Source organism: Idiotropiscis lumnitzeri, chromosome 14, assembly GCF_059441095.1.
Source record: "Idiotropiscis lumnitzeri isolate Australia: NSW breed Sydney's pygmy pipehorse chromosome 14, RoL_Ilum_1.0, whole genome shotgun sequence".
NCBI classification, from domain to species: Eukaryota; Metazoa; Chordata; class Actinopteri; order Syngnathiformes; family Syngnathidae; genus Idiotropiscis; species Idiotropiscis lumnitzeri.
This window is the reverse complement of record NC_142404.1, coordinates 10,742,999-10,755,440: the sequence shown is the minus strand read 5'-3', so window position 1 is coordinate 10,755,440 and position 12,442 is coordinate 10,742,999. Positions and strand designations below refer to the sequence as shown.

The following is a 12,442-nucleotide window of genomic DNA, read 5'->3' as shown; positions in this document are numbered from 1 at the left end:
GGTTGGCTTGGAGTGTCGCTAACGGCGATCAATCACGGCCGGGGAATCACTGTGTTAGAGAACATTGTAAATCCTCTTCCAGGCTCCTCGTTTCTCTCTGTCTGCAGTGTACAGTATGTGCCGCTGCCATTCATTAGACTTGAGGGATGACCCCTGTCTTTGGCTCCGGCACACCGGGTTCTACTACTGTAAACAAAGATGGCCCGCGGAGCTGCAGTCGAAGGACATCTGGTTTGTGTGACCGACAAAATGAAGGGACAGGTTAACTGGACCGTGATTAAACTCTCATTCATCGTGATCCAACGCAGCTCGGGCCTCTGGGTTGTCTCCAGACCGCCAAAGCATCGTGCGCTGTGTACTTGATCAGATAATATATCGCTGTCTGCCCAACACGCAGACAAAAGGCGGTGATGGCGGCAGTCTGGTGGCAACTGTTCTGACTGGTTCCACCCGTCTATTCTATAGTCTTCTATCCCGCTCAGGGTCATGGGTGAGCTGAAGTCTAGCCCAGATGACTTCAGGCAAAAGAAAAAAAAATACATCTTCAACTGGATGCCAGTCCACAGCAAGCCGCATATCCAAGGACAGACAACTATTTACACCGACAGTCACACTGTCACTGAGTCACTGAACCCACGCCGGGCCTCGGGTTTGTCTGTAGAACAGCAAAGCAAAGTGTATTGTGTGCTAGATCAGATAATCTATGGCTGCCTGCCCAACAAGCAGACAAAAGGGTGTAGGACAGCGGCAGTCTCATACTAACAATTCTTACTGATTACGGAACCAAACACGTAAGGCAGACCCTGGACTGTTCGTCAGTCAATAACAAGGCACATCTACAGAGACAGACCAACATTCTCTTTCACACCATCACTGAATTTATTCAAAAGAAAATTAATCAGATAATACAGCATACCCACGTCTGCCTGACAACTGTCACATGGCAGTCTGATCGCAGTAGTTCTGGTCCACCTATTCATCTGTCCATTTTCTATACCACTTGCCTTGTTTCGGTTCATGCTAGCAGACTTTTAGCACAAGCTGTAATGCTGTACAGCCTAGACTGGTTGTCACTCACTCACAAAACACATATATAAAGACCACCTTTCTCATTCTCATCAACAACATGGGAACTGAAGTCAGCTGATTGAACCACCACACCAGTGCTTCTCAAATAGTGGTGCGGGACCCCCTGGGGGGGCATGGTGCGATGCTAAGGGGGACGCGTGTGAACCTGGGAAACAACAGCTTTTTTTCCCGCTGTACTACAATAACGTGTAATTGCACATCCACTCCAGTAGTTGGCAGTGGCACTCTTCTAGCCCATTGTGCTCAGCGAGTATTAACTACGATGTAGGTTTGTTTTGCAAAGAAAATGCTGGAATTCATTGTTGCGGCGGAGAGTGGGTGGTGGTGGTGGGTCCGCGAATAGTTTTATTCTTGCTAGGGGGGGGGGCCGGGGGGGCGGAACAGAAAATAATTGAGAAGCACTGCACTACACTATCACGCAAGCTGTACGGCCGAGGTGTCAAACTCCATTCCTGGAGGGTCGCTTTGCTGCATGTTTTCCATCTCTCCCGGCTGCAACACACCTGATTCAAAGGAGCAGGATACTTATCAGGATTCCTCTGATGAGCTGATCATTTGACTCAGGTGGGTTGCAGCCAGGAGAAATTGAAAGCAAGCAGGAAAGCGGCCCTCCAGGATTGGATCTTGACACCCCTTGATGTACAGTATCGAGCGCTGCTCCTGTTCTCGAGCTGTTTTTCGTTTACTCGTTCCTTGTTGGACATGTCACCTTCTCGAAGTGCCAGACACCGGCTAAGCATATCTTCTTTATTTTTTTCCCTCCCCTGTATTTCCTGGTACTCTGTAATTCCTCTATTCTGCTTCCAAAGAGCTCAGGGGCTCCGGGTGCCAGCGCTGAGTCTAAGCCTTCAAAGGGCCTCTTTTATCTCCCCGCCGCAACCCCGGCCCCCGTTGCAAGGCGAACGGAGCGTCGCTCAATTATTAATTAGACATGTTTTTGCACACATTCGAGCGACACAGTTGAATGAATAATGAATTAGGTAACATAAGAGGAGGGCCACGGCGATGATGAGCTCATGAGAGCGTGTTTACGAAGGCTAATGTGTCCAATTAAGGCCATTTCGGAGCACAGAGAAGGATCACTATCCTATTTTTCAGGCACTTGGGGTCCAAACTGACATTTTGCCGACTTGATAGCGAACAGCTGCAACGCCGTCGTCCATGCGACTTGTGCATCTGTCCACTATTTACGCGCTGTTAGCTCTGTTTTAAGTCTCTACCAAGTCCCGGAGGAAGTATCTGGAAAAACTTTCAGCTGTTAAACGCTTCGCTCTGCTTACTAGCTAGCTGCTAACTGTGTGCGTTTGCTGCCAAATGGATCGTGTAAAGTGGCCTTTTAGAGATTCCTCCCAAAATGCAGCTGTGGAAAAAAAAAAAAAACAAGTGATAGAGCTTGGCTAAAGAAAACAAAAAGACAACCTTTTCTATAGTTTCGTCAATTCATGGATTTTGAAATGTTATCAGTGGCAACTTTTTAAGTGGAAAAGTTTTGACTGCTTTTAGAAAACAGGAAGAGAGCGATGTTATCTTGATCTCAGAGTGAGTGTGTTGTCGTTTCATCATTTCAGCCAGTCTAATGAAATATCTTGTATGTTTAATCAAATACTGTCAAGATAGAAAGGTGGGTGACGGGCAACTTTATACATCGCAAGATTGCAGAGTTAGAGGGTGCCTAAGTAAATATTTATTATGTTCAGATCTCGCTGAAACAAAATTGCCCTGTTGGCCACTTCCATTTTGACGGGCAATACAAAAGTTATTGTTATTGACTAATCTCTTAAGTATTTACTCCATTAAAAGTAAAAATGGCGAAAACAACTCACTCCCCAGACAAATTGCTCGTTTTTTCCCCACTCCACTGCAGTAAAAGAGCATTGTTTTTTTCCTATAAAGAAGTAGTAAAAATGCTTGCTGGCTTTGATTGCCAGTTCTAAAACATTACAAGCAACACTTTGATGTGATTTGAGATGTTTTATTGTTATGGTTTTACTGCAATTGTTGTTATTTGTAAACATTTTCCCTTGTATCCGTCTAATGTTCCAGAGCCTGGAATGAACCGCTACCATGTCCAGTGGATGCCTGAGTACTGCCACCACAACGAGACACGAGGACCAGAAAAATCCTCCACGCAGGTTTGTTTTCAGGGGCCGTTTCCCACTTTTTTTTACCAAATTTGCTTTGGAAGAGTGCCCAATTCCAATTTTGGACTATGCTATGTATTTTCAAGTGAAAGTGTACTTAACACCTGAAACATCCCTCATGCGCCCAAAATGCAGTAAACATGTCCACAAGTGTCAAGATCATTCATCAACAACACAGAAATAAACTCCTGTTATTAAATAATTCAAATATCTGTTTACTCAGCCTGGAGTGAGTCTTCACCTACTGGTTTAAAAACAGGGAACGTTCGCTCTACTCCGCTGACTACAGTCTCCAATCATTTTCCTTATTTAATGGTCCATGTACTTCTAATGTACCATATTTAGACCTTATTTAACGGTCTGTGCTTTCATTCTCGTTATGCTGCCATGACGCAGATCCTAATTGTGCCACTTGGGAGCCAAAAATTGCAAATGTATCAATCCAGGCTAAGTCAGGGTTTCCCAAAAAAAGTGTTTTGTGTTCCGAAATGGGTTGTGGGACTCTTTTAAGCATCTTTGAAGCAGGCATGCAGTTGCTTGCCAAATAACATGTTTGGGTCCCAGAAAGGAACCAAAATTCTAATTTTGGTCTTGAGCTGAAAATGTTTGGCCAACGTTGCTGAGGCAGAGCAAAGAGAGAGCCTCATCAGCAACTCGGGCTATGCAGAGCACGTGCCTCCCTTTTTGTTTGACAAATCCCCCACTCGCTGAACCCGAAGCCCAATGGCACTCGGCAAATCAATGGCTGTTGTTGTGAACGCTCTGATTCAGTCTTGCGGTCAGGCGACTGGGGTGATGGCCAATAAAAGGCATTTAATAAAGCAAATGTTCCCGGAATGGAGGACAGCATTGACTGAGCCGCCACACCAGGCTTCTTTTAGGAGAGTCAAGGGAGGCGCGGGGGGCTGTTTGGGCTCAGGCTGATACAGGATGGCAGAGACCTGGCCAATCAACACATTCTTTGGGGAGCCCGGCTGTGGTTGCTAGGAAATATACATCCTGATTCTATAGATGGCCGGGAAAGAATCCAGCCTTGTGCTTTCATGTGAGCGCAGCGAGCGCCTCATTCACTTTTAATCAAAGCTGTGTGGTATCAGAGAGAACGTACACGCCGGCTCTCCAGGGAGCGCCCTGCCCAGTTAATCTTGAAACTCCATTTTTTTTCCAATGAGAAATCGAAATTCACGCATCTGCAATATTTCCTTAAAAAGGAGATGAGAAATGCATTTTTTTTGGAGCTGCATTCAATAAATGGTGAATGTTAGGGGATGTGTTCACATGAATTTGTTCTCTGTTCTGACCCAAAGCAGAAAATTATATGTTCCATTTACGTGAGTCTTTAACATCTCACCAAAAGTTGTCCGGTAAAATGCATTGGGTCAAAAAAAGTTGCTAACCTTGCTGGACAGCATTTTTAGTGAATACTTAACTCAAATTGATTTGTGTTTATATGGACGTCTCTACTCCAAACTTTGGAAATGCATTTAAAAAAAAAAAAAAAGTTCCTACCATCGGCAAATATAACACAATACAATACTAATGTGACCAGCACCCAGACGAAAGGGTGCTCAAAAGTGATACACGTATTTATAACAGCCCTTCAAAATGTAACTTACTGCACCGCATAATATCATATTTTGAAGTTTGACATTTAACGAGAAAATTGCCAAAACAACACATTTACATATGAATCATCGGGCTCCTACGATGACCTTTTTTTTCCAGGAAATCAAGCATTAACATTTGTTTTTATAGCTTTTGAGTTGAAAACGAAAAGTCAAATACACCTTCCAGGAGATGCTTTTTTTTTTTTTCCATTTATTAATTCTCTCTTATCAACAGCCGGCTTTAATTAATAAAGAAATAAATAATTAGTTATCATCCAGTAAGAGAGAAATACATGCCGACTGAGTGATCAGATGATTTTAAAGTCCAAGCAGGAAAATACTGAACCTAAAAGACCAAACCACAAGGTTCAAATAAATGTATTGCAATTTGTGTTAATGCCACGAACACAATATGGTGATATACGGCAAACATTTATTAATAATGCCTTAACAATTACTATGCTACTGCAAAAAACATATCTATTATTATTATTAGTCAGGAGAACTAAATATATTTCAATAGTTCAATGTAAGATGTGAGACTTATATTACATACATTCCATAGAGACAAAGTGAAGTATTTCACATTAATTTTATATATTTCATTTTAATAATGTGGATAATGAAAGCTTAAATCTAAAAGTAACCCCAAATTCACCCTCTAATCTTCATTTTGAGTTCTGCAGTCCATGCGGCGTTCACATCCCAGCCAAACGGACAGTTTGGTTCCGAACGGGCCAAGTCTAACCTGTTCAATTAGTCTAAGTCTGTTTGTTTTGGTTGAGCTCCAAGCTTACGATGATAACATTCACACTTGATCAAACGAACCATCGGAATTCACACCCTGAAAGTAGTTTAAGGTGCAATGTTGTTTGGCGTGGCACATGAACAGGTTTGGCCACTGAATTATCCTAAAGATGAAAATGAAAGTGAGGTTCTCTAATGCGGGCCATGTTCACTGAGCCTGAGTGGGAATGTGATCCGCCTTGGCGCCGCGCTTTTAATTATCTCAGAGGCTCGGCGGGACGTAACCCCCGATGTCATGTCAAAGTCATCAACAGGACTCAATGGTGTGTTTCTTGGCTCAGGAGAACTACATCAACCTCCCGGGCCTGTTGTTCTCCTGCAAGTACAAGGTCACAGTTCACATGCTCAAGTCTAAGAGACGCTCCAAGGAGGAGAGCATCACCTTCCTCACGCCGTCCTGCGCTACCATCCGGAGCAAGACTCACAAACACATCCCCTGCCCGGGGGAAGGAGGCAAGTATATAGACATTTGACAGCTGATTATTGTTGATATATCAATTAAACAATGCAAGTGTATTTAATCAAGGTAATGAAAAAAAATCCATCAACTATCAAAACAATATTTCAACATTTTGGGATTCTCGCCACAGGAAAAAAAAAAATTCTGATTGGGCCAAGAAACAGTCTGGCATGTAACACCCTGCACAAGTACTACGTGTTGGTTTAAACAGCTCGGTGTGGAGCGCATACATCCCGCAAGGCCAGTGTACAAAAACATGTATTGTTGATGTGATTGATGGAGATTTTGCAAAACGTCATCATAGATATGGATGAAAAAGCAACGACCTTGGCGGTGTTATTAAGGTTTGAAGCATTATTTAGCGATTCCATTTTGCCTTATAGATAGCATACCGACCGAAAATCGTATCAATCTTCTACTGAATACTTGGCAACAAACTGAAGAAGTCTCCCCCCCCCCCCCCCCCCCGTCTCTTTCCGAACAGCTGCAGCACTTCCTAAAGTTTTGGCCAAGCCCGAAAACCTGACAGCAACGTTTTCCATCAGTGGAGGAAACATCACCGGCAGCTTCCTGTGGCGTGTGTCTCGGGTGGCGGCCCACCAACGCATTACGGGCTTTCAAGTCACCTGGGCTGAAATCACCACGGAGAGTCGACAGAATAGCCTGCCCAACAGCATCATCTCCCAGTCTCAAATCCTGCCTCCGGTAAGAAATACCACCGCTTTGTCACATAGCTCAGCTCTAGTTTCCAGGGTAACACTCTCATCCCATCAGGTTATCAGTATTCTCCTCTCTTTTTGCCGGCGCCTCAATTGCATCATTTAAAAGAGAGCCATTACGAAGTATACGACACCCCCTACTATAATACAATAAACTTAAAAAGCATTTTTCCCCTCTGCATTCATGTATAATACAGTCCCCTGATTTGATGGTATTAATGTCAGAGTGAATAATATAAATGAATAAAGATTCCAAAACATACCAATAAATTGGGAATGTTTTACAACCAGGTTAAAAACGATGCTTTTCCCACTTTCCTTATACATATGATTACGTTATTTCAAAGCATTTTTCAAATCATGTTCTAAATAGTTCTCAGACTGTACCCTCTTTTACGACACTCAGTAAGCTACTTTTTATTTATTTACTTTGTTTTTAAATGTATTTAACCGTTTTGTTTGTAAGTGCTTATTAATTATGTGAAGCACATTGAGTTACCTTGTGCGTGTATATGCTGCCCAAAAAGATGTATGTGTGTATTGTAATGACGCCATCTAGTGGCCGTAAAAATAAATAAATAATTGCACTTCGTAACGGACACGGAAAGTCGACATATAATTGAACATAAATTCCACCCAATCCCACATTACTCAGCGTAGAAACTGTCGTTGGGCTACGTGACTCTACAATATGCAAATAGCTAACAACATGTCCTATGTGCGCATATTAACTGCAGCGAACGGCTGTTGCCAATGCTAACGAGCTAATGTGGCTGATCGATGACCATATGAGCTCTGCTCATGTACTTACTTTTCATCATTAATCTTCTAGACAAGGGGTGTACAATATATGACCCTGGGGCCATTTGCGGGTTGCCATTTATTAGCGCCAGAAACAAAACAAAACAATTTGACACAACTACAATTGTAATACGACTACTAATACTACTACTAATAAATTAAGTTTCCAAGATCTGATTTGTGAACATGTCCCATTCATGATTAATTCTCATCCCCAAGTAAACACTTCTCTAAAGATGGACACCTTATTACACATTACTCTTGTTCAGGTTTTTTGATTAGGGAGATCATCTCAGGGCAGGGGTAAATTTATTCTAGTGGGATGCAGGGATCTGGACCACCCCAAAATCATGAAAAATCCCGAACTTATTTACCTTCTCACCTTTTGGGATACTGTAATGTAATATGTTTATCAAAAATAAATACAACACTTAATTGCTTTGGTTTTAGCATGTTTGATAAAATCAAAAGTCAAAGTGGTGGAGAAAGCTTGGACATGCCTGTTTTAGAATAAACTCCTAGCATGCCTTCTTACAAAATTGGAAGTTTGGAGTGGCTCACTATGTCAAGATTGTTGCACGAAGGACAAAAAATGGCTTTAGAAAAAGCACTGAATGATTAAAAACGCAGGGTCGTAGACAACCACAAGATGAACCTCTAATAGTTTATCACACTATAAACAGGGTTTGAACCACTTCACTTCACTACAAATTCCGTCTGTACACACCCAAAAAAAAAAAAAAACAATCCTGTTAACATGCTGCAAATTTATAACGTTGGATGACATGTATCCCCTTGCTGAATACATTTAATCAAGTGGTGGGTTCATTGTCTATAGATTGTTTAAAACTCGTATAAGAAGCACATGACAAATGGTGATACAGGTCGCTTGTGTTTCCGTCAGAAAAAAGCTCAATATTTTGCTTTATTTCTCAGTACTGAGGAAGGTTTTAGGTTCACACCCCGTGGCCCTCCTTGGATGAATCTTGTGTGCAGACAGACACTCGGGAAAAGCTCCGAGACGGCGTTGTTCTCACACTCTCATATCGTTTCATCTGCCTTTGCGTCGTTTCGCTTTCATCCTTTGCGGAAAAAAAGAAAACGGCTTTTTGACATCATCTTGCTCCATCAACAACAAGGTGCGCCTATCTGCGCCTCCCAGCCTCCAGAGCTCGACTATAAATAACGCCACCCACTGCACACTATATCATGCCGGCTGCAGAGACGAGAGCGAGGCGGCCTTATGAAAGCCATGATTTGTTTTTGTCTGAGTCTTGTGCAAAGATACTCGCCTCCGTTTGCCAACTTTCATTAGGATTTCATCTGATTGCGTGTCTCTGTGGTCGCTCGGCAGGATCACAATCTGCTGGTCGTGTCCAACCTGCGGCCGTCCACCTACTACAGACTGGAGGTGCAAGTAATAACGACCGGAGGGGAAGGCCCCGCCACTGTCAAGACGTTTCAGACTCCCAACATATTACCAGTCAGTCAACACCGTAAGTATGAGGTCACTCCTGACTGTTCTCACTGGTTTAATCATGTCATGCTTTTCTCACCATTAACTTTTCAAGCTATTTCAACATGATCAGATCAATGACGCACTAGAATATGATTAGACCTTTAGGGAACCAGCCATTCATCAATTTTCTATACCATTTATCCTGTAAAGAATTGCAGGAAGGTGGAGTCTATCCCAACCACACACACACTTTATGCTAGACTGGTTTCCAGTCTTATCACAGCCAGGGCCCAGACAACCATCCACACTGTCAATGAGTGGGATCTGAATATATAAAACTATATATATATAGTTTTTTTTCTTTTTTCACCACATATGAAGCATATTACTTTTCCCTATGACTGCAAGTGTCATATAAAATTCAAACAAATGCGAGCACGTGTCCGATCAGACGCCAAAAATCTGTGATGGCGTGAATCATTGTGACAGGCCCGTCTCTTTAAATCAGATCAGCGTTGCGTGCATTCATGAATGATTGTGACAATAGATTTTTATTGTCAGACTTTGTGCATACATCAGTCTGCAACATGACATGCTATAATATGTTGTATTTGCCGATTGAATAAGGGCTTCAGAAGTTTTTTTTGGAGATTACACTCACATTCAATAAGAACAAACATGTTGTCAAGGTAACCGTGGATCACCTACTTCAGCAATTTGTAACGTAGTCAGTAGATGACACAGGACACTAGATAGTGACACTTTAAATTGAATATTTTCTGCAGTTAATTGGCACGAAAATTGTTTTTTATTTACGGCAAAGGCCAGAGATTGAGGTGACTGACGGAACAATTAAATGATCTTCCACTAGATGGCAGAAGTTACAATTAACCTTTGCATCCACCTGTTACCATCACACACCAGAATAAGTGATGGGTTCAAGCACACGGCCCAGATGTCACACAAAGTACAAATTGAGACGGGATGATCATTATTTCAGTATTTACACTTTTCCTGACAATTTTCGTGAGATTTTCCTAACGTGAAATATGTGCCTTGGCTCAATAAATGTAGAGAAACACTACACAGCTGGACAGTGCTAAAATGTGATACAATAGATTTTTTTTCCTCATCGTGTGTGGGTGGAGCTTGGCAGTGAAATTCAACGACGCCATGAAACACAAAACTCGTAACACCACAAGGTCAATGCTTGACCAACAGTCTCGAGTGTTGAAAACGCTACCTTGAAGAGATTTGTAGCAGAACTCTCTCGGTGCAATAACTGCTTGTGACTCGTCCTTCAAACAGTCTATGAAAGAGTCTTCTGTCTCGCGTACTTCCTAAATTCCATCATTTTTTTTTTCCAGGGCCCAGACTCCGGCAACACCATTCCCATCACCAGAAACCGTCAGTCGAAAGACACTGAGTCGCAAAGTGAGGCAAATCCAGTCGCTCTTTCCCTCCCATTTGTCAGAGACTATCCGGGAAGAAAGTGTGGAATCGTGAACTGTCCCAAAAACCATCGCCCCCGCAACCCTCCCGTTCCATTTATGAAAATAACAGCCCTCTACCTTCAAGGCACCACAAGACATCCCTTGTGAACTCCTCTGACTCACTACAACAGACTGGTGTGTACAGTTTTCATTTGACTATTTTATTACTAAGTCGACTGTTGTGTATTTGTTAGTACGCAGCTCATATCGTCGCTGTTCTGTGAAAAACACGTATGTCCATTTATTTCATAAAAAAAAAAAATCACGTAAATGGGATAGCCCATAGCCCATTAAAGTAAAAATGTTAAAAAAAATTGAAAAAAAATGGACAAATGTGTTTTTCACAGGACAGCGTCGATATGAGCGTTCAGGTGACCCGAGAAAACACGCAACACCGAGAAACCATATGTACGGCGCCAATTTGTGAAGAAAGGTACGAGATCTATTTATTTTGACCGATGGTTGATGTCTCGGTTGTCTAACTCAGAATACGTCACAGAGTTCTGTTGCATGTAATCCATTCCACTTTTAAAAAAAGGATGCGCTTCAATTGGAGAGCTTTTGCATGACGACCGTTCGCATTCTGTTGGCATGGAGAATTAAAAAAAAATAAAATAAAATAAAAAAAATTAAATGGTCCTTTTTCAATATTTTAGCGATATTCCATTAACGGATTAACAAAGAACTATACTGGGAATACTATGTAATGTTTATTAATGAAATTATAACGTGTGGAAATGATGCATTGTACATCTTCTTGGCTGTAGAAATGTTTGTCGTGGAACAGTCAGTGAATGTCTATATTTATTTATGTGTGTATTCCAGTTTGAATTGAATGTGTGTGGATGTGGATGTTCTGTGTGTTTTAGTATCACTTTTTTTTTTTTTTTGGGGAAGCAACACAAATCTTGTAAAGACACTTTGTAAAAATGGAATTGTAAATATGGTCTTATGTTACATGTTATTTTTCCATGGTAGAAACTGTACAAACTGCTAAGTAATAAAATAATCCTTAACCAGATCCTCTGTGTTGTTTGTTCAGTCAGAGTGTGTGAGCGGCACACAAACACACGCCTCCCCACTGCGCTGAACTATTTGGCCGTTGCTGATGCTTATTTTGGCTCACAAAACCCCCCAACCGTGGCATCTTATTCAGCGATGGGCCCAGGAGCCGAGGACATGCGCCCTCCAAGACCAAATAAACAGGTCATCCATCCAGCCCGACAAGCTGTGCGCAGTGAGCGCCGGAGAGGTCCGGCACCCCTTCATCAAATGCCCCCGCTTCTCGCAACACTTGCGTGCTTTAAAAGCGCTAAATACCTCCTACGCTCAGTCACCTTTTGCCCTCGTAAACCTGGACTGGAAATGTTTACAAGAAAATAACATTTGCAATTAAGTCTCAAGAGTGACACCTGTGCAATGATTGTCGCATAAAAATCGCCACTTGTGTGAATTTTTGCTTGTCTGCGTATGATGGTGTGTCTATAGTGTAGAAGTGAATACAGAATGGTGCCTTTTATAACATTTATATAGTTTGATGTGACTAATTCTTCTGGAAAGTTTTGCTCAAGTAGCGTGGGAGGGTTTTAAATTCTCAGTCACGCTCTCAGACTTGTTTGCAGACGTTAGTGCACACTATATGTTTCATCAGGGGGATGTTTATCTCAGTGTTATGCCACACATTTGCATGGTGGGTTTTCTATCCCATTTCTGAAAATCTGAGGAAGACTTCTACATCCCGCTTCTGGAGGTGAGCCAATGTCCTACACAGTCCCATTCCAGTCATTCGGGTTCAAGGGTCCGACAAAGTGGACACGCTTCAGATGGCCTTACGGTGAACCATTTCACTTCTGACATTTGTCTGGG

General features: G+C 42.2%; 1 protein-coding gene across 1 annotated transcript in view; it reads left to right on the top strand.

Annotated features, from left to right (window-relative positions):
- Nucleotides 1-11,597, top strand: part of LOC148323441 (anosmin-1) — a 77,996-nt gene extending 66,399 nt beyond the window's left edge. Inside the window, exons 10-14 of the mRNA XM_088315436.1 lie at nt 3,133-3,221; nt 5,926-6,097; nt 6,589-6,809; nt 8,979-9,120; nt 10,451-11,597. Of these exons, the coding sequence (XP_088171562.1) occupies nt 3,133-3,221; nt 5,926-6,097; nt 6,589-6,809; nt 8,979-9,120; nt 10,451-10,509 (683 nt within the window). The 3' untranslated portion in view covers nt 10,510-11,597. The remainder of the gene's footprint in view (nt 1-3,132; nt 3,222-5,925; nt 6,098-6,588; nt 6,810-8,978; nt 9,121-10,450) is intronic.
- The last annotated feature ends 845 nt before the right edge of the window (nt 11,598-12,442 follow it).